Source organism: Ranitomeya variabilis, chromosome 1 (assembly GCF_051348905.1).
Source record: "Ranitomeya variabilis isolate aRanVar5 chromosome 1, aRanVar5.hap1, whole genome shotgun sequence".
Taxonomy (NCBI): domain Eukaryota; kingdom Metazoa; phylum Chordata; class Amphibia; order Anura; family Dendrobatidae; genus Ranitomeya; species Ranitomeya variabilis.
In genome coordinates this window covers 1,151,728,391-1,151,754,202 of record NC_135232.1, presented here as the reverse complement: position 1 = coordinate 1,151,754,202, position 25,812 = coordinate 1,151,728,391, and the positions used below count along the sequence as shown (strand labels likewise).

General features: G+C 46.3%; 1 protein-coding gene across 1 annotated transcript in view; it reads right to left on the bottom strand.

Annotated features, from left to right (window-relative positions):
- Positions 1-20,270, bottom strand: part of LOC143801002 (vomeronasal type-2 receptor 26-like) — a 58,424-nt gene extending 38,154 nt beyond the window's left edge. Inside the window, exons 1-2 of the mRNA XM_077281223.1 lie at positions 20,262-20,270; positions 18,043-18,166 (exon numbers count right to left, since the gene is read on the bottom strand). Of these exons, the coding sequence (XP_077137338.1) occupies positions 18,043-18,166; positions 20,262-20,270 (133 nt within the window). The remainder of the gene's footprint in view (positions 1-18,042; positions 18,167-20,261) is intronic.
- Positions 20,271-25,812: the final 5,542 nt, after the last annotated feature.

Genomic DNA, 25,812 nt, shown 5'->3' with positions numbered 1-25,812 from the left:
GTTAGAAAGGGAAATTGTTAACAGGCTATGCCCATTACAAGATGAATCGGACATGGAGTGCACAAATGCACAGCCACAGCCAGATTATTATGCTGTTCCTTTGACTCAGATCAGAACATTGCCCTCGCAGTGTACAGATCCAGAATCTGACCCCGATGAGACTATGGAGCCCCGTCACGAACGCTATAGCACTGGCTTACACGGTTAGTTGAAACCAAAGCTTTCAAAGCCCTGATGGACTATGCTGTACCACGCTATGAGCTACCCAGTCGACACTTCTTTTTGAGAAAAGCCATCCCAGCCCTCCTCCAGCATGTAAAAGACCGCATTGTCCATGCGCTCAGGCAATCTGTGAGTAGAAAGGTGCACCTGACAACAGATGCATGGACCTGTAGGCATGGCCAGGGGCGTTACGTGTCCGTCACGGCACACTGGGTTAATGTGGTGGAAGCAGGGTCCACAGGGGACAGAAATATTGGGACAGTTCTGCCTAGCCCACGGTGTAGGAAACAGTTGCCTGTAGGCATTCTTCCCCCTTCCTCCTCCTCGTCCTCTAGCAGAAGCGAGAGCTCGTCCACAGACCGCAGTCGCACGACCACTCCGTCCTCAGCTGCCACTGTTGCACACGAGGTGTCCAATTATGGAACAGCTTGTGGCAAGCGTCAGCAGGCTGTATTGGCAATGAAGTGTTTGGGCGACAACAGACACACCACGGAAGTTCTGTCCGAGTTCTTGCAGCAAGAAACTCAGTCATGGCTGAGCACTGTACATCTTGAGGCAGGCAAAGTAGTGAGTGACAACGGAAGGAATTTTATGGCTGCCATAGCCCTTTTACAACTGAAACACATTCCTTGCCTTGCTCACACCTTAAACCTGGTGCTGCAGTGTGTCCTCAAAACTTATCCGGGGTTACCCGACCTGTTGCTGAAAGTGCGCAGACTTTGCTCTCACATCCGCCGTTCGCCCATACACTCCGTCCATATGCAGAACCATCAGCGGTCTTGGAACCTTCCCCAGCATTGCCTAATCATCGAAGTTGCAACAAGGTGGAACTCCACACTGCACAGGCTTCATAGACTGTGCGAACAGAGGCATGCTGTTATGTATTTGTGGGAGGATACACATACATGGGCAGGCAGTTGGATGGCAGACATGGAGTTGTCATCTGTGCAGTGGTCAAAGCTCCAAGACCTGTGTAAAGTCCTTCAGTGTTTTGAGGAATGCACACGGCTGTTTAGTGCAGACAACGCCGTAATAAGCATGAGCATCCCCCTAATGCGTCTGCTGAAGCAAAGTTTGACGCACATAAAGGAGCAGGCGTCTGCAGCCGAGGACGAGGGAAGCCTTGATGACAGTCAGCCATTGTCTGCTCATGGAAGTCTACAGGACGAGGTGGCGGCCGAAGAGGAGGAGGACAAGGAGGATGGTGGGGATGAGTATTTTGGGGGTGAGAAAGCTTCTCAGGGGCAATCAAAAGTGCTGGCGGTGCAAGGCCAGGTTCAGGGTTTTTGAGGGAGACAAGTGACGTTGATTTGCCCGAAAGTGCTCCTCAACCCAGCATATGCACTGACTTGACAACTGGAACATTGGCCCACATGGCGGATTATGCCTTGCGTATCCTCAAAAGGGACCCATGCATTATAAAAATGATGACCAATGACGATTACTGGTTAGCCTGCCTCCTTGATCCTCGTTATAAATGCAAATTGCAAAATATCATGCCACACGAGAACCTCGAACAAATATTGGCAACCAAAGAAGCTACTCTTGTAGACCGTTTGATTCAGGTATTCCCAGCACACATCGCCGGTGATGGTTCTCACACGAGCTACAGGGGGCAACAGGGCAGAGGTGTTAGAGCTGCACAATTAAGAAGTGGCGTAGGACACAGGGGTTTTCTGACCAGGTTGTGCAGTGATTTCGCAATGACCGCAGACACAACAGGTACTGCAGCATCAATTCAAAGTGACAGGAGACAGCATTTGTCCAGTATGGTTACTAACTATTTTTCCTCCATTACCGATGTTCTCCCTCAACCGTCATTCCCCTTTGATTACTGGGCATCCAAAATAGACACCTGGCCTGAATTGGCCGAATACGCATTGCAGGAGCTTGCTTGCCCAGCAGCTAGTGTGCTATCAGAAAGAGTATTCAGTGCTGCTGGTTCAATACTAACCGAAAAAAGGACTCGTCTGGCTACCCAAAATGTTGATGATCTAACCTTCATTAAAATGAACCACTCATGGATTTCAAATTATTTTGCCCCACCTTTCCCAGCTGAAACCTAGCTTTCCTGTAAAAAGGTCTTGCTTTGGGACTGGTATTACTGACTGTTCCAATCTCTTAATTTGCTGCGGCTGTTTGTCCAGCATACGACATGTTTACACCTCCCTAAATGGCCTAACTCCCCCCACGGGGCCGTGGTCTTGCCACTTGGCGCAAGCACCCGTCAGAGTGCCGTTTGTCTGAAGAGGTGGGTGTGCCCACTTTTGGTCGACGGCACTGGCACTGGGTCCCTCATAGTACAATGAAGTGTCTCTGGCGGGGGTGGCGCGCACCCAACGTCAGACACACCGTTGTAACATGAGGGGCCCTGGGCTTGTACCACCACCCAGGAAAGAGTTTCCCCCACCCAGGTCAAACTGTGCTCTACGACTTGCAAAATTATCTCTCGGTGCTCCACCACTGTTTATTCTATGCGCTGAAATCCTTCAATGGCTGGCACAGACAATAACAATTTGATAACATGTATGATGCTAGTTAAAATAGTCAGGGGACCTGTCCTACATTTACACCAGTAAATGCTTTGCGCAAAATTACTATATCAGAAAGTCAGCATAGGAGACCACTATTTTTGTTTACTTTTGGCGAACTCCCATCTTTCCTTTTCTTTTCTCCACCTGTTCCCCTGTGATATATACCTGTCCCCTGCACCGCAGTGTTCAGCATTATTAAATACATCCGGAGGCATATTCACCATAACAGGGGTTGGCTTTTGCTGCTTCTTTTGCTTTCCTACTGTTAATCCTTAATTTGTTGTAAAGCATAAGGGATCTCCACCCTTTATCCCCTTGTCCAGGTTTCCAGACCTACTTACCCTCTGTGTGCGTCTCTAATGTACAGTTGCCCTATTCCCAACTTGGAGGCCCTCAGCGGGATATACTTTCTCCTTCGACATTCATCTTAGACTGAACAATTGACTGCCTCCATCCTGAACAGAAAACCAAATCCCGGGTAAGTGAGTAGATTTATTACTCACACAGTTTTCTCTCCGGGAAAGGAGGCTTTCTAGAGTCAGTCTTTGGGGATTTCTAACGGGAAAAGCCCTCAGGTAAAAGAAAGTATATGTTATTTTTTTTGTTGTCTCTTGTTTGTCTGTTTTATATGTTTGTTGACAAATTTATGCTGCATAGAGCCTATTTTATTACTTTAGGTCTAGGAAGTCTGTCTGCTGTCCCTCCTTCCAATTGTCCTCCACTGACCACACCAATGCTGCCTGTGTACCCCTTGTGCCAAATGTAAGCTGCATAGAGCCTATTTTATTATTTTAGGCCTAGGAATTCTGTTTGCGGTCCCTCCTTCCAATTGTCCTCCACTGACCACACCAATGCTGCCTGTGTACCCCTGTCGACAAATTTAAGCTGCATAGAGCCTATTTTAATAGTTTGGGCCTAAGAAGTCTGTCTGCGGTCCCTCCTTCCAATTGTCCTCCACTGACCACACCAATGCTGCCTCTGTACCCCTGCCACATAATGGAAGCTGCATAGAGCCTATTTTATTATTTTAGGCCTAAGAAGTCTGTCTGCGGTCCCTCCTTCCAATTGTCCTCCGCTGACCACACCAATGTTGCCTGTGTACCCCTGTAACCAATTTAAAACTGCATAGAGCCAACATTTTTAGTTAACATACTACCTTTGTCTGTCTGCGCCACTAAATCACGCTGTCCTCCACTGAAAAAACTGAGCTTCAACCTTCAGGCTCTCATTAAGTATTTTTAAATGTAACACTGCAGTTGCCCTACTACTTGGGTTGGGGCCTAGTAACGGTGTCTGACGCTCCTTGGTGTTCTCCTCCTCCTTGGTGTTATCCTCCTCCTTGGTGTTATCCTCCTCCTTGGTGATCTCCTTCAGGTTTCCTTGTCTGAGCTTCAACCTTCAGGCTCTCATTAAGTAGTTGTTTAGATAAGACAGCAGTTGCCCTACTACTTTGGTTGGGTCCTAGTCATGGTGTCTGACGCTCCTTGGTGTTCTCCTCCTCCTTGGTGTTCTCCTCCAGGTTTCCTTGTCTGAGCTTCAACCTTCAGGCTCTCATTAAGTATTTTTAAATGTAATACTGCAGTTGCCCTACTACTTGGGTTGGGGCCTAGTAACGGTGTCTGACGCTCCTTGGTGGTCTCTGTTGTGAACTCTGTTCTCGAACTCCCTCCTGTGGTCAGGAATGGTATTTCTGTGAGTTCTGTCCGTGGGTTCCCTCTGGTGGCTGAAAGTGGAGCTGCTGGTCTTGAAGTGGCTTCCTCAGCTGCATCATTTAGGACTAGGGCTGGTTCCTCTATTTAACTCTGCTCAGATCGTTACTTGATGCCAGCTGTCAATGTATCAGTACTGGTTCAGATCTCACATGGATCTCCTGATGACCTGTCTACTCCAGCGGAAGCTAAGTCCCTGCTAAGCTCATTTGTGTTCATTTGTGTGCTGAATATATTTCTGAGTACCTGCTAGGTTTCTGTCCAGCTTGCTATAATGATATTTTCTCGCTAGCTGGAAGCTCTGGGTTGCAGAGTGGCACCACCGCACCGTGAGTCGTGCGGGTTTTTTTTCGCTCACTCTGCGTGGCTTTTTGTAGTTTTTGTGCTGACCGCAAAGATCCCTTTATCTATCTTCTGCCTATTTAGTAAGACTGGCCTCCTTTGCTGAAACCTGTCTCATTCCTGTGTTTGTGCCTTCCTCTTAACTCACAGTCAATATATGTGGGGGGCTGCTCTTTCCCTTTGAGGTATTTCTCTGAGGCAAGGTGAGGCTTTATTTCTTTTTAGGGGTAGTTACCTCTCAGGCTGTGAAGAGTCGTCTAGGCAGAGTCAGGCACGATCCACGGCTAATTCTAGTGTGTGTGATAATAGGATTAGGGTTGCGGTCAGCAGAGCTCCCACTTCCCAGAGCTCGCTCTATTTTGCAGTTTGACTATCAGGTCATCCCAGGTGCTCCTAACCACCAGGTCCATAACAGGTCTCCTCCTCCTTGGTGTTCTCCTCCAGGTTTCCTTGTCTGAGCTTCAACCTTCAGGCTCTCATTAAGTATTTTTAAATGTAACACTGCAGTTGCCCTACTACTTGGGTTGGGGCCTAGTAACGGTGTCTGACACTACTTGGTGTTCTCCTCCTCCTTGGTGTTCTCCTCCTCCTTGGTGATCTCCTCCAGGTTTCCTTGTCTGAGCTTCAACCTTCAGGCTCTCATTAAGTAGTTGGTTAGATAGGACAGCAGTTGCCCTACTACTTTGGTTGGGGCCTAGTCACGGTGTCTGACGCTCCTGGGTTTCCTCCTGTTTGGTTATCTTGAGCTTCAACCTTCAGGCTCTCATTAGGTAGTTGTTAATGTAACACTGCAGTTGGCCTACTAGTTTGGTTGGGGCCTAGTAACGGTGTCTGCCGCTGCTTGGTGTTCTCCTCCACTGAACAAAGCAGTGCCGCCTTTTTCCTACTGTTACCAATTTAGAACTGCATTTAGCCTAGTTACTTATTTGGCCCTACTCACTGTGTCAGCCTCTTATTACAGTTGTCCTCCACTGAACAAAGCAATGCCGCCTGGTTAGTCCTGTTACCAATTTTGAACTGCATTTAGGCCACTTTATTATTTGGGCCTAGATCTGTGTTTCCTCCTCATCCTGCCCATTGCCCAGCCAGTGCTAGATGAGTCTGCTAGTATATTGACCCAGACCACTACATTCCCCTTGCACTCTACACAGCCTGAATCTGACCCTGCTGAAAGTCAGGTTCCTCTTCCCGCATACTATACCACCTTACACGGGGACAAGGAGGAAGGTGCAGGTGAAAGTGCAGGTTCCTTCATCAGGTGGGGGGGCCCACTCGTTGGCGACGTCACTGGCACAGGGCCCCTCATAGTACGGAAAAGTGTCGATGCCGGTGGGAGGCGCCCCCGCCGTGCAAGCACACCGCCGTACTGTGAGGGGCCCTGTGCCAGTGCCAATGCGAACGAGTGGGACCCCTGCTTGCTCAGGATCACAGCACTTGCAACGTTGCAATACTTACCTGTAACTGCTCCACCGCCGTGACGTAGTCCACGTTTCCTGGGCCCACTACAAACTTGAACCAGCCCTACCCCCCACAACTTTAGCCAAATGTCCCCCAAATTTTCAATGGCTACCTATTATTATAAGGTAAATTAAGATTGACAAGCTTAAGTAACAAGAATTGATGTTTTTGGCATTAAAATGGGCACTGTAGGTGTTTTCCTGGCCTCCACTCACTGCCGACTATGCTTCCCCATTGACTTGCATTGGGTTTCGTGTTTCGGCCGATCCACGACCCCGACTTTTCAAGAAGATCGGCCGATTTCACTCAACTCGACATTTGACAAAGCCGGGTTTCGCAAAACCCGATTCGACCCCCAAAAAGTAAAAGTTGCTTAACCCTAGTCCTTATGTGTTACACACCACATGGCCAGCTAGGGTTGTTAAAGGTTACAATGACATTTCCCAGTGAATGTATTTGTATTGGTTGAAAACAATGTTACAGTTGAAAAACGCTTGAAAAACGCTGCGTGTGACATAGCCCAGGTGGTGGAGGAACATTTTGGTCTGGGGTTAATTATTTTGCCTTATATACAAGTAATTACCCTGGATCTACCTTAACATATTTCCAAGCAAAATCCATTTTGGTTTTGTTTTGGAATGTTTTTTGGTGCAACTGGAAAAATGGCGTGAAACTCTGACAACATTGCTTACAGCTGGAACCTAGAAGTCAGAAATGCTTCCAGTGGCGATCCCCATGATGTTCCTGTGTCATTTGAGTACAAATGACAGATTTGACATAACAGACTGTATAAAGTATTTTATTTGTTTTTTGTGAATTTTGGAAAAAAAAATTGTAGAACAAGGCTAGCAGACAGACCTATGCTACGTATGCCTGCTAAGCTGCGATTTTTCCACCACAAATACACCAGGCCTCTGCCTGACATAACAGACTGTATAATTCTGGGGGGGGGTTTGGTGATTTTTGGACAAAAAATAAACATGAGTTGAACAAGGCTAGCAGACAGAACTATGGTATGTAATACTGCTAAGCTACGGTTTTTCCATCACAGATACACCAGGGTTCAGTCTGACATAACACTGTATACATTTTTTTGTTTTTTGGTGATTTTTGAAAAAAATAAAAATGAGTTGAACAAGGCTAGCAGACAGAACTATGCAACTTATGCCTGCTAAGCTCCGATTTATCCACCACAGATACACCAGGCCTCAGCCTGACATAACAGACTGTATAAAGTATTTTATTTGTTTTTTGTGAAGTTTGGAAAAAAAAATTGTAGAACAAGGCTAGTAGACAGAACTAGGGTTGAGCGACTTACTTTTTTAGGATCGAGTCTGGTTTTGCGAAACCCGTCTTTGTCAAAAGTCGAGTCGAGTGAAATCGGCCGATTATCGTGCAAAGTCGGGGATCGACCGAAACACGAAACCAAATGTAAGCCAATGGGGGAGCAAAGTCGGCAGTGAGTGGAGGACAGGAAAACACCTACATTGCCCATTTTAATGTCAAAAACATCAATTCGTGTCACTTAAGCTTGTGAATCTTAATTTACCTTACAATAATAGTTAGGCATTGAAAATTGGGGGTCATTTGGCTAAAGTTGTGGGGGGGTAGGTCTGGCTCAAGTTTTTCGTGGGCCCAGGAAACGCGGACTACGTCACGGCGGTGGAGCTGAGAGAGGTCAGTATTTCAACTTTGCAAGTGCTGTGATCCTGAGCAAGCAGGGGGGCCTACTCATTCGCATTGGCACTGGCACATGGCCCCTCATTTATGGCGTTGTGTTTGACGGTGGGGGCGCCTCCCACCAGCAGAGACACTTTTGCGTACTATGAGGGGCCCTGTGACAGTGACGTCGCCAACGAGTATGCCCTCCCCACCTGATGAAGGAACCTGCACTTTCACCTGCGCCTTCCTCTTTGTCCCCGTGTAAGGTGGTATAGTATGCGGGAAGGGGAACCTGACTTTCAGCAGGGTCAGATTCTGGCTATGTAGAGTGCAAGGGGAATGTAGTGGTCTGGGTAAATGTACCTGCAGACTCATGTAGCACTGGTTGGGCAATGGGCAGGATGAGGAGGAAACACAGATATAGGCCCAAAGAATAAAGTAGGCTAAATGGAGTTCAAAATTGGTAACAGGACTAACCAGGCGGCATTGCTTTGTTCAGTGGAGGACAACTGTAATGAGTGGCAGACAGTTAGTAGGCCCACCCAAACTAGTAGCCCAAATGCAGTTTAAAATTCTAAATACAGGCCGAAAGCCTGAAGATTGAAGCTCAGGAGAAAAGCACAGGAGAACAACAAGGAGCGGCAGACACCGTTAGTAGGGCCCAACCAAAGTAGTAGCCCAAATGCTGTTTAAAATTTTAAATACTGGTCGAAAGCCTGAAGATTGAAGCTCAGGAGAAAAGCACAGGAGAACAGCAAGGAGCGGCAGACACCGTTAGTAGGGCCCAACCAAACAAGTAGCCCAAATGCAGTTTAAAATTCTAAATACAGGCCGAAAGCCTGAAGATTGAAGCTCAGGAGAAAAGCACAGGAGAACAACAAGGAGCGGCAGACACCGTTAGTAGGGCCCAACCAAAGTAGTAGCCCAAATGCTGTTTAAAATTCTAAATACTGGCCAAAACCCTGAAGATTGAAGCTCAGCTTTAATCAGTGGAGAAGAACAGCAAGGAGCAGCAGACACCGTTAGTAGGGCCCAACCAAACTAGTAGCCCAAATGCAGTTTAAAATTCTAAATACAGGCCGAAAGCCTGAAGATTGAAGCTCAGCTTTAATCGGTGGGGGAGAACAGCAAGGAGCGGCAGACACCGTTAGTAGGGCCCAACCAAACTAGTAGCCCAAATGCAGTTTAAAATTCTAAATACAGGCCGAAAGTCTGAAGATTGTTGCTCAGCTTTAATCGGTGGAGGAGAACAGCAAGGAGCGGCAGACACCGTTAGTAGGGCCCAACCAAACTAGTAGCCCAAATGCAGTTTAAAATTCTAAATACAGGCCGAAAGCCTGAAGATTGAAGCTCAGCTTTAATCGGTGGAGGAGAACACCAAGGAGCGGCAGACACCGTTAGTAGGGCCCAACCAAACTAGTAGCCCAAATGCAGTTTAAAATTCTAAATACAGGCCGAAAGCCTGAAGATTGAAGCTCAGCTTCAATCGGTGGAGGAGAACACCAAGGAGCGGCAGACACCGTTAGTAGGGCCCAACCAAACTAGTAGCCCAAATGCAGTTTAAAATTCTAAATACAGGCCAAAAGCCTGAAGATTGAAGCTCAGCTTTAATCGGTGGAGGAGAACACCAAGGAGCGGCAGACACCTTTAGTAGGGCCCAACCAAACTAGTAGCCCAAATGCAGTTTAAAATTCTAAATACAGGCCGAAAGCCTGAAGATTGAAGCTCAGCTTTAATCGGTGGAGGAGAACAGCAAGGAGCGGCAGACACCATTAGTAGGGCCCAACCAAACTAGTAGCCCAAATGCAGTTTAAAATTCTAAATACAGGCCGAAAGCCTGAAGATTGAAGCTCAGCTTTAATCGGTGAAGGAGAACAGCAAGGAGCGGCAGACACCGTTACTAGGGCCCAACCAAACAAGTAGGCCAAATGCAGTTTAAAAATTCCTATAGGCCGAAAGCCTGAAGATTGAAGCTCAGCTATACTCAGTGGAGGAGAAAAGCCAAGGAGCAGTAGACACCGTTACTAGGGCCCAACCAAACCAGTAGGCCAAATGCAGTTAAATATCTGACATCTTAGGAAAACTGAGGCTCAGCTTTGTTTAGTGGAGGACAACTGTAATGGGAGGCAGACACATTTAGTAGGCATAAATAAGAAAGTAGGCAAAATGCAGTTCAAAATTGGTTAGTGGAGTACACAGGCGACATAGCTTTGTTCAGTGGAGGACAACTGTAATAAGTGGTGCAGACAGACAGAGTAGGCCTACAATTAAAAAAGGTGGCTAATTGCAGTTCAAAATTTGGAATAGGAGTACACAGTCGGCATAGCGTGGTTCAGCGGAGGAGGACAAGTGTAATTAGTGGCTCTGACACACAGAGTAGGCGTAAAATAAAAAAGAAGGCTATATACAGTTCACAATTGGTAAGAGGAGTACACAGGCGGCCTACCTTGTTTCAGGGGGGGTACAGTTGTAATGTGTGGCGAAGACATAAAAAAAGTGACTAAATGCAGTTCAAAACTGCTAGCGGGACTAACCTGGCGGCCTAGCTTGTTTCAGCATGGGAGGACAACTGTTATGAGAGGCTGACACAGTTACTAGGCACAAATAAGTAAGTTGGCTCCATGCAGTTCATAATTGGTAAGAAGGAGTACAGAGGTGGCATAGCTTTGTTCAGCGGAGGTCAACTGTTAGAAGTGGCTGACACATTTATTAGGCCAAAATACTAAAGTGGACTAAATGTCAGCCAAGGAATTGGTCCTAAATAAACTGGTGGCATAGCGAGGTTCAGGTTTGGGCTCCTCTGCAGATTTGCAGACAGGGGTAGTTGGCGCAAAGTATTAAGGGGTCTGTCCAGGCAAACGGCACTCGCATGGGTGTTTGCGCCACATTGTGACCACGGCCCTGTGGGGGTAGTCAGCCCATGTAGGGAGGTATACAAATGGACATTCGGCACCTGCAAATGGCGGAATTGGAGCAGTCAGTAAGAGGAGGCCAAAAACAAGACATATTTCTGGCACGCTACGTGTCAGCAGGGGAAGGTGGGGCAAAATAATTTGAAATCCATGATTGGTTCATTTTTATGAAGGTTAGATCATCAACATTTCGGGGAGCCAGACGTGTCCTTTTTTCGGTCAGTATTGAACCAGCAGCACTGAACACTCTTTCTGAGAGCACACTAGCAGCTGGGCAAGCGAGCTCCTGTAATGCATATTCTGCCAATTCGGGCCAGGTGTCTAGTTTAGATGCCCAGTAATCAAAGGGGAATGACCTGTGAGGGAGAACATCGATAATGGCGGAAAAATAGTTGGTAACCATACTGGACAAATGCAGTCTCCTGTCACTTTGAATCGATGCAGCAGTACCTGCCGTGTCTGCGGTCATTGCGAAATCACTCCACAACCTGGTGAGAAATCCCCTTTGTCCAATGCCACTTCGGTTTTGTGCACCTTTAGCACCTCTGCCATGTTGCCCCCTACAGCTCGTGTGAGAGCCATCAGCGCCGTTGTGTGCTGGGAATGCCTGAACCAAATGGTCTACAAGAGTTGCTTGTTTGGTAGCCAATATTTGCTCAAGGTTCTCATGTGGCATGATATTTTGCAATTTGCCTTTGTATCGTGGATCCAGGAGGCAGGCCAACCAGTAATCGTCATCGGTCATCATTTTGATAATGAGGGGTTCCCGTTTTAGGATACGCAAGGCATACTCTGCCATGTGGGCCAAAGTTCCAGGTGTCAATTCACTGCTTGTGCTGGGTTGAGGAGCACTTTCTTGAAAATCTACCTCACTTGTGGCCCGCAAAAACCCTGTACCTGACCTTGCAATGCCACCAGTTTCTATTGCCCCCTGAGAAGCCTCCTCCCATAAATATTCAGCCCCATCATCTTTCTCCTCCTCCTCTTCATCCGCCACCTTCTCCCGGAGACTTCCCTGACCAGACAATGGCTGACTGTCATCAAGGCTTCCCTCCTCAGCCGCAGACGCCTGCTCTTTGATGTGCGTCAAACTTTGCATCAGCAGACGCATTAGTGGGATGCTCATGCTTATGATGGCGTCGTCCGCACTGACCAGCCATGTGCATTCCTCAAAACACTGAAGGACTTGACAGAGGTCTTGTAGCTTCGACCACTGCACACCAGACAACTCCATGTCTGCCATCCAACTGCCTGCCCGTGTATGTGTATCCTCCCACAAATATATGACAGCACGCCTCTGCTCGCACAGCCTCTGAAGCATGTGCAGTGTAGAGTTCCACCTTGTTGCAACGTCTATTATTAGGCGGTGCTGGGGAAGATTCAGCGATCGCTGATGGTTAAGCATATGGCTGGAGTCTACGGACGACCGGCGGATGTGCGAGCAAAGTCTGCGCACCTTCAGGAGCAGGGCTGGTAAATCAAGGTAATTCTTGAGGAAGCACTGCACCACAAGGTTCAAGGTCTGAGCCAGGCAAGGTATGTGTTTCATTTCGGAAAGGGCTATGGCAGCCATAAAATTCCTTCCATTATCACTGACTACCTTGCCTGCCTCAAGATGTACACTGCCCAGCCATGACTGAGTTTCTTGCTGCAAGTACTCGGCCAGTACTTCCGCGGTGTGTCTGTTGTCACCCAAACACTTAATTTGCAGCACAGTCTGCTGACACTTACCACAAGCTGTTCCATAATGGGGCCCCACTGGTGCAACACTGGCAGCTGCGGATGGAGTGTTTGTGTGACTGAGCTCTGTGGACGAGCTTTCGCTCCTGGAGGAGGTGAAAACGCCTACAGCCAACTGTTTCCTAGACCGTGGGCTAGGCAGAACTGTGCCACTATGTCCCCTGTGGACCCTGCATCCACTACATTAACATTAACCCAGTGTGCCGTGATGGACACATAACGTCCTTGGCCATGCCTACTGGTCCATGCATCAGTTGTTAGGTGTGCCTTTCTACTGACCGATTGCCTCAGTGCATGGACAATGCGTTCTTTGACATGTTGGTGGAGTGCTGGGATGGCTTTTCTTGCAAAGAAGTGTCGACTGGGTAGGTCATAGCGTGGTACTGCGTAGGCCATCAGGACTTTGAAAGTTTCGCTTTCAACCAACCGGTAAGGCATCATCTCTAACGAGATTAGTCGAGCAATGTAGCCATTCAAACCCTGTGTACGCGGATGAGAGGAAGAGTACTTTCTTTTCCTATCTAGAGTCTCTTGTAGGCTGAGCTGGACTGGAGAGCTGCATATGGTGGAACTAGTGGGGGGGTGGTGGACGTGGCAGATTGAGAGATGCTTGGTGATGGTATTCTTGATGTGGGCCTACCTACAGTGTTTCCAACCAAGAACCTTGTGATTCCCTGACTGCTTTGGCCTTGCGACAATACCTCCACATTTGTTACTGGTGGTGCCATAACCGGTGGGCTTCCAGTGAGGGAAGCAAAGTTGTGTTGCTGACTAACTTCAATATCAGGAGGTGCATCAACGGTACGGGAAGTTTGGTAGTTAGTCCATGGTTCCAAGTGCCTGCTGGTTAGATGTCTACGCATGCACATTGTATTTAAACTTTCTTTCTTCCCTCTGCTAAAGGTCTTGGAGCATTTCTTACATATTACTTTGAACTGATCATTCGGATCTTGGTTAAAAAATTGCCACACTGCACTCGTCCTACTATGGAATACCTTTTCAGGCTTTGCACGCCGTGCTACTGTCACCGGATTGCAAAGCTGTCCTACACTTGTTGTGGCTTTTGACACACGTTTTGGGCATGATGCGGGCCTGCCAGATGACAGCTTTAGTAGTTGGATGCAGCAGATCATCCTCCTCCGCTTCTGAGCTACAGGCAGCGGCACCCTCTTCCCCCAATGGCTGCCAATCAGGGTCAAAAACTGGGTCATCTATCACCTCCTCTTCTATGTCCTGTGCACCTTCCTCTGTGTCACCGTGTAAGCCGGTGCTATTGCGTTCGGGACAGGGCACCATAGTCTCATCAGGGTCAGATTCTGGCTCAGTACACTGTGAGGGCAATGTTGTGATCTGAGTCAATGGAACAGCATAATGATCTAGCTATGGCTGTGCATCTGTGCACTCCATGTCCGATTCATCTTGTAATGGGCATGGCCTGTTAACAATTTCCCTTTCTAACCCAGTGATGGTATGTTTAAAGAGCTCCATGGAGTAACCTGTTGTGTCACCTGACGCATCCTTCACTGTTGTTCTGGGTGAAGGACACAAGGAAGCGACTTGTACCTGACAGGGAGCATCCACTAACGACGGGCTGCTTTTAAATTTTTCACTTTCCGAAGAGGAGGCGAAAGAGCTAGAGGCAGAGGCAGCAAGGAAAGCCAACATTTTTCCTTCTGCTCTGGCTTTAAAAGCGGTTTTGCTACTCCCTGAAAAGGGAGCGTTCGAGGCCTTGTGTAGCCAGACAATGACACTGGCTCAACAACGTGAGACTTAGGTGCTATATTGCTTTTCCCACGACCACTTGATGCTCCACGACCACCACCACTACCATCATTACCAGCTAGCAATGACCGCCCATGGCCACGACCTCTTCCACCAGACTTCCTTGTTCTTGGAAAACTGTAACCAAACTAACAACCGTTATATGGTACTGTAAAACCAGGTAGAAGCTGTACGTAAACTTGTTGTGCGTTAAAATCTCCCTTTATAGCTGTGGGAGACTGCTGGGAAAATCAGGCCCACTGTATTACACTACACAGTTTGAGTGGCAGAAAGTGGCTGGCAGATATGCCACAAACAGCACTGATGCAGATGCACTCAGTGGCAATATAAATCTCCCTTTTTTATGTGTGGGAAAATGCAGAAATAATCAAGCCCACTGTATTACACTACACAGTTTCAGTGTCAGAAAGTGGCTGACAGATATGCCACAAACAGGACTTACGCAGATGCACTCAATGGCAATATACACTCACTGGCCACTTTATTAGGTACACCATGCTAGTAACGGGTTGGACCCCCTTTTGCCTTCAGAACTGCCTCAATTCTTCGTGGCATAGATTCAACAAGGTGCTGGAAGCATTCCTCAGAGATTTTGGTCCATATTGACATGATGGCATCACACAGTTGCCGCAGATTTGTCGGCTGCACATCCCTGATGCGAATCTCCCGTTCCACCACATCCCAAATATTTCATGTTGTTTACGCCAAATTCTGACCCTACCATCCGAATGTCGCAGCAGAAATCGAGACTCATCAGACCAAGCAACGTTTTTCCAATCTTCTACTGTCCAATTTCGATGAGCTTGTGCAAATTGTAGCCTCAGTTTCCTGTTCTTAGCTGAAAGGAGTGGTACCTGGTGTGGTCTTCTGCTGCTGTAGCCCATCTGCCTCAAAGTTCGACGCACTGTGCGTTCAGAGATGCTCTTAGGCCTACCTTGGTTGTAACGGGTGGCGATTTGAGTCACTGTTGCCTTTCTATCAGCTCGAACCAGTCTGCCAATTCTCCTCTGACCTCTGGCATCAACAAGGCATTTCCGCCCACAGAACTGCCGCTCACTGGATTTTTTTTCTTTTTCGGACCATTCTGTGTAAACCCTAGAGATGGTTGTGCGTGAAAATCCCAGTAGATCAGCAGTTTCTGAAATACTCAGACCAGCCCTTCTGGCACCAACAACCATGCCACGTTCAAAGGCACTCAAATCACCTTTCTTCCCCATACTGATGCTCGGTTTGAACTGCAGGAGATTGTCTTGACCATGTCTACATGCCTAAATGCACTGAGTTGCCGCCATTTGATTGGCTGATTAGAAATTAAGTGTTAACAAGAAGTTGGACAGGTGTACCTAATAAAGTGGCCAGTGAGTGTAAATCTCCCTTTATAGGTGTGAGAGTCTGCTGGGAAAATCAGGCCCACTGTATTACACTACACAGTTTCAGTGTCAGAAAGTGGCTGGCAGATATGCCACAAACAGGACTGACGCAGATGCACTTTGTGGCAGTTTAAATCTTCCTTTTTATGTGTGGGAGACAGCAGAAAAAAACAGGCCCACTGTATTACACTACACAGTTACAGTGGCTGGCATATATATAAAAAAAAAATGGGACTGTACTACAATAATAATATAATAATATAAAAATAATAATAATTTTTATTTATATAGCGCCAACATATTCCGCAGTGCTTTGATAACAATCTCCCTACAATGATCTCAGTCAGGACAAGTACGTCAGCCAGCAATAAAAAGGACTGCTGCACACAAAAGTGTGGACAAATAAACAATCGAACTGTGCAGAAAGAAGCAACAGGATTTTTGCTTTTAAAAAAGCAGTTGGTTTGCACAGCGGCGTACAAACAGCAACACAGCTATCAGGGAGCCTTATAAGCTATAGAGCTGTTGCACAGAAATCTAGCCTCCACTGTCCCTACAAAGAAAAGGTGGTGTTGGACAGTGGAAATCGCTACAGCACAAGCGGTTTGGGGGTTAATCTTCCCTCCCTAACGCTATCCCTTTTTCTGACGACGCGGCAGCAACCTCTCCCTATGCTACGATCGGCAGAAGTAAGATGGCAGTTGGCGTGCACGCCCCTTTACAGCCCCTGTGATGCCGCTGAAAGCAAGCCAATCACTGCCATGCCCTTCTCTAAGATGGTGGGGACCAGGACCTATGTCATCACGCTGCCCACACTCTGCGTCCACCTTCATTGGCTAAGAAATAGCGCTGAAAGTGTCATACAAAACGCGACTTTGGCGCGAAGATCGCCGACCGCATGGCCGATCCCACACTGGGTTCGGGTCGGGTTTCATGAAACCCGACTTTGCCGAAAGTCGGCGACTTATGAAATTGACCGATCCATTTCGCTCAACCCTAGACAGAACTATGCTACGTATGCCTGCTAAGCTACGATTTATCCACTACAGGTATACCAGGCCTCAGCCTGACATAACAGTCTATATAAAGTTTTTTTTTTTTCTATGAATTTTGGAAAAACAAATGTAGAACAAGGCTAGCAGATATAACTATGCTACGTATGCCTGCTAATCTACGATTTTTCCACCACAGATACAACAGGCTTCAGCCTGACATAACAAACTATAAATTTTGGGGTGATTTTTGGAAAAAAAAGAAAAATGAGTTGAGCAAGGCTAGCAGACAGAACTATGCAACTTATGGTTGTGAAGCTATGATTTTTCCACCTCAGATACACCAGGCCTCAGCCTGACATAACAAACTGTATAAAGCGTTTTGTTTTTTTGTTTTTTGTGAATTTTGGAAAAAAATAAAAAATTGTAGAACAAGGCTAGCAGTGCAGACAATGCTGGGCAGTGAACAGTGACCACTGCAGACAGTGCTGGGTGGTGATGGTGGCAGTGAACAGTGACTGCTGCAGATAGTGCTGGTGGTGACAGCGGCAGTGAACAGTGACCGCTGCAGATAGAGCTGGGTGGTGAAGGTGGCAGTGAACAATGACTGCTGCAGTTAGTGCTGGGCGATGATGGTGGCAGTGAAGAGTGAGCAGTGCAGACAGTGTTGGGTGGTGACCAGTGCAGACATTGCTGGGAGGTGACCGGTTAAAACAGTGCTGGGCGATGACAGCGGCAGTGATGAGTGAGCGGTGCAGTGTTGGGCGGTGACCAGTGCAGACTGCTGGGTGGTGACTGGATCAGACATTGCTGGGAGGTGACTGCTGCTGACAGTACTGGGAGGTGACTGTGGCAGTGAACAGTGACCACTGCAGAGAGTGCTGGATAGTGATTGCGGCAGTGAACAGTGACCGCTGCAGACAGTGCTGGGTGGTGACGGTGGCAGTGAAAAGTGACCACAGCAGACATTGTTGGGCAGTGCCTGCTGCAGACAATGCTGGCAGGTGACGGTGGCAATGAACAGTGACTGCTGCAGATAGTGCTAGGCAGTGACTGCTGCAGACAGAGCTAGATGGTGACTGCTCGAGACACTGCTGGGTGGTGATGGTGGCAGTGAACAGTGACCGCTGCAGACAGTGTTGGGCAGTGATTGCTGCAGACAGTGCTGGTACTGAAATCCTGCACACCATTCCTGCTCTGCACTGTGTGAATGTGGTCGATGCGGAGTCCATCTTCCTGTGTGAATGTGGTCGATGCGCGGAGTCCATCTCCTATAAGAAGGTGCCGGATGCCGGTTACACCCCTCAGACTGTACATACCGGTTATATTGGAGATCTCGCCTTCTGAACACGGGATGCAGTCATAGCAGCAGGTGTGAATTGTCGGTTTCGCCTTTTTCCAGCTTCCAGGTGAACAGGGATCTGAGCAGCGGGATACTGGGACCTGAGAAACAGAAGAGAACTTTACCGGAGGGACAAAGACTGAATGCTGATAAATGAGACAAGTGAAGGAGCCGCAGGGTGGACAGGCCGCATGACAATCTAGAGGGTGGGAGTGAAGGGGTTAACTAATGTGACAATTAGGATGGGAGGGCTTTTTGGTGGTGTATGGTTATTTAAGGGATAGGGGAGGGTTCCTGCCTTCTCTTGCATCCTGGATCCAACTGCCCACCCACTATCCATTTTTTTGATTTGTGAGCAGAAGAGGGCAGTTGTTGACTACCAGCATCAACAAGGCCATCGGTATTCAATTAGACTCCACACATAAGACCTCAGGAGTGGACATGGATGTCAGACATATGTACCATCATCCAAAACTTTGATGATGGCACCAAGATGGTGAGCGGCGATGACACCATAATTAGCATCACAATCCCACTTCTCTGCATTCTGAAAACCTCTCTGCTCACAATTAAAGAGGATGCATTGCAGGCAGAGCAAGAGGACATGGAGCAAGGAACCATTCAGGGTGATAACACTCAGCCCAGCCTCATGTTGTCCCAATGTGAATTTATGGACAATGAGGAGGAGGAAGAGGAAGAACGGGAGCTACTTTCATGCGCTATAGATGGTACTACAAGCACAGCTGTTCAGCGGGGATGGCCTGAGGACAGGGAGGAGGAGGAGGAGGACAGTGTGATCAGTCGTCCTGTTGGTGACAACACAGAAGTCTTGCCTGTAAGCAATCTGGCACACATGGTTGACTTAATGTTGCCCTGCTTTTTCTGTGACCCTCACATTATTAAAATTTTCAGTGACACTCATTACTGTTTGGTGACACTTCTAGACCCATGCTACAAGGAGAACTTTCGATCTCTTCTTCCAGAGGTAGATAGGTGTACTAAAATGTTGCAGTACCTGAGGGGAATTACTTAAAAAACGCTGGCAGCAGATGTTTGAGTTTGTTGTACAACCAAGGAGTCCATGCGAAAGAGAGAGAAGTACAATTCAGCTCAGGCAGGGGAACAATGGCAAATTTCTGGGACAGTTTTCTCAGACCCTCCCATCGTGCCAGCACAGAGGCAAGGGGTGCTGTCACAAGAAGTGCAATGTTTGGGAAGATGTTGTGGGAGTACATTGCAGATTGTACATACATCCTCTGGGATTGCTCTGTTCCTTTTAATTATTGGCTATCCAAGTTGGACACGTGGTATGAACTGGCTCTCTACGCCTTGGAGGTCATGGCCTGCCCTGCTGCTAGCATTCTGTCAGAGCGGTTTTTAGTGCCGCTGGTGGAATTATAACAGATAAGTGCATCCGCCTTTCAACAGAAAATGTGACAGGCTGATTCTTATAAAAATGAACAAGGGCTGGATTAGGCAAGACTTCTGTACACCACCAAGTGAAATCAGTGAAACATAACCTCAAATACATTGTCTTTTTTTCTGAGGTGTATTCTCATGCACCCCTTCACAACGACACATGGGTATATGCTTCCTGATTTGGTCTGTTTGGTGTTATCCTCTTCCTTATCCTCATCATTCACAAACATAAGAACACCAGGGTGAACGTATTCCATGATGCAAAAGTCACTAGTTTTTTGAGCAAGGGTGTCTATGCTGCCCTTAAAATTATTTTTTTTAAATGTACCCCCCATGGGGAAATGTTATCATTCTCCCCCACTAGAATATTATGGTAAATGTGTTCTGTGCCGCTACAGCCATTCAATTTTTGGGCAAAGGAGTCTATGATCCCCATAAATATATTTTTTTAAATGCACCCCCATTGGGAAATGTTTGTCTGCCCATGCACTTCATGCATGAGCATTACAAGTCTAGGAGAGACACTCCTTTACATAGGGCCTAGTTTTTAATGAGATCTTCCTCCACGTCTCATCATCCACCGCTAGTAATCACTGATGAGCGAGCATGCTCGCCACTACTCTGTACTTGCCCGAGTATCACTGTGCTCGGTGTACTCGGGGAGCAACAAGCATTTCAGGAATGATTAGGCAGGAGATTGTGTCTCCTCCCTGCAATTTTGGCGTTCTTTACAGCGCCAATGAACATTGAGTAATTGTCTGCCATCCACTGTAATACCGCAGCCATCTTTGTTATGTTATTGTAGTGATTGTCTGGCCGCACAGCGGCATCAGGTCTATAAGAGACCTGACGCCGCCCTGCTTGGCGCATTCTGCTCCGGACTCAGTATAGGGAGAGCTACCACTGAGATAGGGTCAGATTTGTTCTTTTATTAGTTAGTGGGGGTCTACTAGTGTTCAATCCACAAATCCTGATAAACCAACAGTTCTCTTTAGGGCAATTTCATTGGTATATAGATCATTGTGCTAGGTAGCCAGAGGAGTCGATGTTAACATATCCACATCACTGCAAGGCATGCAACCACTGTATGTGAGTCTATAGATCTCCCTGCATACATCAAATGGCTCCATTACTGTCTGCTGCTGCGTATTTTATATATACTTAGCTGCAGGTATCCGTGGCCATGATTTTTTATTTTTCTTTGCCACCTTATAGCTGCAAATTTTAGTACAAAGAAATCCAGAGCCCCATTTTTGTCTACATTTATTTGCTTGATCACACTGCAATCTACAGCCTGATAATTTTAATTCAAGACCATTAAAATCTAACAATCCTAGGCTTCAGATGTGAGTGCGCATAAAATTCTGGGATTTTTTTCGGTGTACTATATTTTGTTTCGGAGTGTCTTACAATATTTTTGGTGAACATTTTTCTGTGTAAAAAATCTTTTGCTGGCAAAAAAATATTTAGCTACAGTTCTTATATTTAGCACTGTGATTTGTACACCCATGCATCGCATATCAGTGAGATAAATATTGTGCAATTTTAATACTCCAAATTTTTTATGTTATTGTCATAGCCTACTTATTGACACAATTTTGTTGTTCCCAAAAAATTAAGGCCACCTTTGGATCAGTCTGTTATCGCCATCAGATGCAAGGTGTATCTGTGGTGTCAAAATTCTTTCTTTGCATTGCATTTGCATTTTTTAGTCTGCTACCCATGCTGTATACATAATTTTTTGTTTTACATTTTTTTACAAAATACAGACCACATATTGAAAGTCTGTTATCTCAGTCAGATGTCTGGTCTATCTGTGGTCTGGAAATATTGGCTTTTTAGGCATACATTCCAGATTTTGGTCTGAAATCCTTGGTTTATACAGTATTTTATTGTTTTTAAATTTCTAAAAAATACAGCCCACATATTGAAACAGTCTGTTATCTCAGTCACACATCTGGTCTATCTGTGGTCTGCAAATCTTGGATTTTCAGGCATACATTCCAGTTTTTGGTCTGCTACCATTGGTGTATACAGTATTTTTCTGTTTTTACAATTGTGAAAAATACATGGCACATATTGAAGCAGTCTGTTATCTCAGTCACCCATCTGGTCTATCTGTGGTCTGCAAATCTTGGATTTTCAGGCATAGATTCCAGTTTTTGGTCTGCTACCCTTGGTGTATACAATATTTTGTTGTTTTAAAATTCTAAGAAATTCAGCCCACATATTTAAGAGCGTGGTATCTCCGTCTGACTCCTGGTCTATCTGTGCTGTACAAATAGTTGATTTTCAGACTTACATTCCATTTTTTATGTCTGCAACCCTAGGTCTAGTGTACAGTATTTTTGGTTAAAAAAAACATATATTGAACTGTCTGGTATCTCTGTGAAACGACTCGTCTATCTGTGGGCTACAAAGTGTGCTTTTGAGGCTTCCATATACCTTTTTTTGCTGTGTGTTACCCTAGCTCAAAACACAATTTTGGGGTCTATAATTAAAATACATAGGCCATGTATTGAACAGTCTGTTATCTCTGTCAGATGGCTGAGCTATTTGTGGCCTACAAATTGTGGCAATTCAGGCCGACATTCCACTGTCTTTGTTGTCTGTGACCCTATTTCTAGACACAATTTTTGAGGACTAAATAAAAGCACATGCCACATATTTAACATTGTGGTATCTCGTTAAAAATACTTCTGTTTCAAATTGTTATGGCTGCTTCAGGACTGTGTCTTAAATGCACTATCTACTACCACCATCATCATCTTCTGCATAGATCCAGCTACTTCGCAAATAGAAAGTCTGAGGAGCACAGGGTGAATGCTTGGGTGGTGTTGCACTCTGTCTCTGTAATACGAAAGTGAAATCTTCTATATTAAGTCATGAATGGAAGAGCCAGAGCAAGAGCACGTGAAAGAGCACGGGGCCAGGACTCGCAAGTACTGAGGCCAGATTCTGACAATCCATCCTTACTAATTCTGAACTTGTTTGATTAGGAATCGAGAATGTAAAAATGTAGCCCCTGCATTTTATAGAACAGAAGCTATAGATGTTAACATTTTGGCTGTATTGCAACAGGTGTCAATTGGAGAGTGTGGTGGTCGTATATGTGACTTATACTATATGGAAGTGGATCTGAACAGCAAGGTGGATTGCTGTTGAGGGGAGATAGAGAAAAAAAAAATCTATAAATCTTCAGCACAGCGAGTGTGAGCGAGCTGAGTGTGACCTGAGCGTAAGTGTGAACGGCGGTAAGTGTGTGACTTGTGATTCAGTGACTTTGGAATCAGGGAGTTTCCAAGGGAGGAATTGCTTCTGTTTTTTTTTTTTTGTTTAATTAATACTTTGTATTTATTTTTAATTAACGTTTCTGTGTGGTGCAATCCCCATTAGGAAATGTGCTCCACAATTGTTAATGCCATCCAGTGTACATCTTGCCACATGTATGCAGTCCTTGACCAGCCGGTCGAGGGTGCATACTGCTGTGCGAGATGTGAGCACATTGTGCATTTGGAAACCCAGATACTGGATCTAAATGTGCAGCTGGCAACACTGAGATCCATAGACAATATGGAGAGGAGTCTTCTGCTCACAGAGCAGACGCTCAATGGGATAGATGAGGAGGGGGATGGTAGGATGGAGCTGCAGGACAGTGTGGCAGTTAGCTGGGGGACAGATAGAAGGCGGGGTAGAGGGAAGAGTGCCAGGGAGGCTAGTCCTGATCTGGCACACCCCAATAAGTTTGCTAAGTTGGCAGATGAGGGGGGTGCCAGTACAGGGGTAGCACTGCTGCAGCCAGGCATGTCCTCTGAAAGCCGGAGGAGTGACTGCTCCAGTAAGGAGGGAAATAGGAGAGCAGGGCAGGCCAGACAGGTGCTGGTAGTGGGGGACTCAATTATTAGGGGAACAGATAGGGCAATCGGTCACAAAGACAGGGATCGTCGGACGGTGTGCTGCCTACCTGGCGCTCGAGTCCGACACATCGCTGATCGGGTGGACAGACTACTGGGAGGGGCTGGTGAGGACCCAGCGGTCATGGTGCACATTGGCACAAATGACAAAGTTAGAGGTAGGTGGAAGGTCCTTAAAGATGATTTCAGGGAATTAGGCTGCAAGCTGAAAGCAAGGACCTCCAACGTGGTATTTTCCGAAATACTGCCTGTACCACGTGCCACGCCAGAGAGGCAACGGGAGATTAGGGAGGTTAATAAGTGGCTCAAGAATTGGTGTAGGAAGGAGGGGTTTGGGTTCCTGCAGAACTGGGCCGACTTCTCAGTTGGCTACAGGCTCTACGCTAGGGACGGGCTGCACTTCAATGGGGAAGGTGCAGCTGTGCTGGGGGAAAAAATGGCTAGAATGTTGGAGGAGTGTTTAAACTAGGGATTGGGGGGGAGGGTATTCATTTTATAGGAGGGGAAGATAGTGCAGATAGAGACCTGGGCACAAATAAGGAAGTTGGGGGTGGCGGTGGCATGGGGGGTGGGGTTAGAACAGTTAGTAATTTAAGAAAGAATAGAGGTACAGAGAGTAACATCAAGTGCATGTATACTAATGCCAGAAGCCTCGCCAACAAAATGGATGAATTAGAACTAATGTTGTTGGAGCATAATTATGACATGGTGGGGATATCTGAAACATGGCTGGATGAGAGCCATGACTGGGCTGTTAACTTGCAGGGCTATAGCCTGTTCAGAAATGACCGTACAGATAAGCGAGGGGGTGGGGTGTGTCTGTATGTAAAATCTTCCTTAAAACCCATCCTGCGTGATAATATAGGTGAATTTAATGAAAATGTAGAGTCCCTGTGGGTGGAGATAAGGGGAGGGGGGAAAAATAATAAATTACTGATAGGGGTTTGTTATAAATCTCCAAAAATAATGGAAGCAATGGAGAATATCCTCGTAAAGCAAATAGATGAAGCTGCGACTCAAGGAGAAGTCATTATTATGGGGGACTTCAACTACCCTGAAATAGATTGGGGAACAGAAACCTGCAGTTCCAGCAAAGGTAATCGGTTTTTGACAACTATGAGAGACAATTACCTTTCACAACTGGTTCAGGAACCAACAAGGAAGGGGGCACTGCTAGACCTAATATTAACCAACAGGCCAGACCGCATATCAAATATAAGGGTTGGGGGTCACTTAGGGAATAGTGACCACAAAATAATAAGTTTTCATGTAACCTTTAATAAGATGGGTAGTAGGGGGGTGACAAGGACACTAAACTTCAGGAGAGCAAATTTCCAACGGATGAGAGAGGATCTTGGTGCAATTAACTGGGACGATATCCTGAGACACAAAAATACACAAAGAAAATGGGAGACATTTATTAACATCCTGGATAGGACCTGTGCACAGTATATACCGTATGGGAATAAACATACTAGAAATAGGAGGAAACCAATATGGCTAAATAGAGCTGTAAGGGGCACAATAAGGGACAAAAAGAAAGCATTTAGAGAATTAAAGGAAGTAGGTAGTGAGGAGGCATTAAATAAATACAAAAAATTAAATAAATTCTGTAAAAAGCAAATCAAGGCAGCAAAGATTGAGACAGAGAGACTCATTGCCAGAGAGAGTAAAAATAATCCCAAAATATTCTTTAACTACGTAAATAGTAAGAAACTAAAAAATGACAGTGTTGGCCCCCTTAAAAATAGTCTGGGTGAAATGGTGGATGAGGATGAGGAAAAAGCCAATATGCTAAATGACTTTTTTTCATCAGTATTTACAAAAGAAAATCCCATGGCAGACAAAATGACTAGTGATAAAAATTCCCCATTTAATGTTACCTGCTTAACCCAGCAGGAAGTACAGCGGCGTTTAAAAATCACTAAAATTGACAAATCTCCGGGCCCGGATGGGATACATCCCCGAGTACTGCAGGAACTAAGTACAGTCATTGATAGACCATTATTTTTAATCTTTAAAGACTCCATAATAACAGGGTCTGTACCACAGGACTGGCGTATAGCAAATGTGGTGCCAATATTCAAAAAAGGGGCAAAAACTGAACTCGGTAATTATAGGCCAGTAAGCTTAACCTCTACTGTGGGTAAAATCCTGGAGGCAGGGCATTCTAAGGGATGCTATGCTGGAGTATCTGAAGAGGAATAACCTCATGACCCAGTATCAGCACGGGTTTACTAGGGACCGTTCATGTCAGACTAATTTGATCAGCTTCTATGAAGAGGTAAGTTCCGGACTGGACCAAGGGAACCCAGTGGACGTAGTATATATGGACTGTTGTGAAATTGGATTCTGGGCTCCCCCGGTGGCCACTTGTGGAATTGTACTTGTGTTCATCATCCCCTCTGTTCACC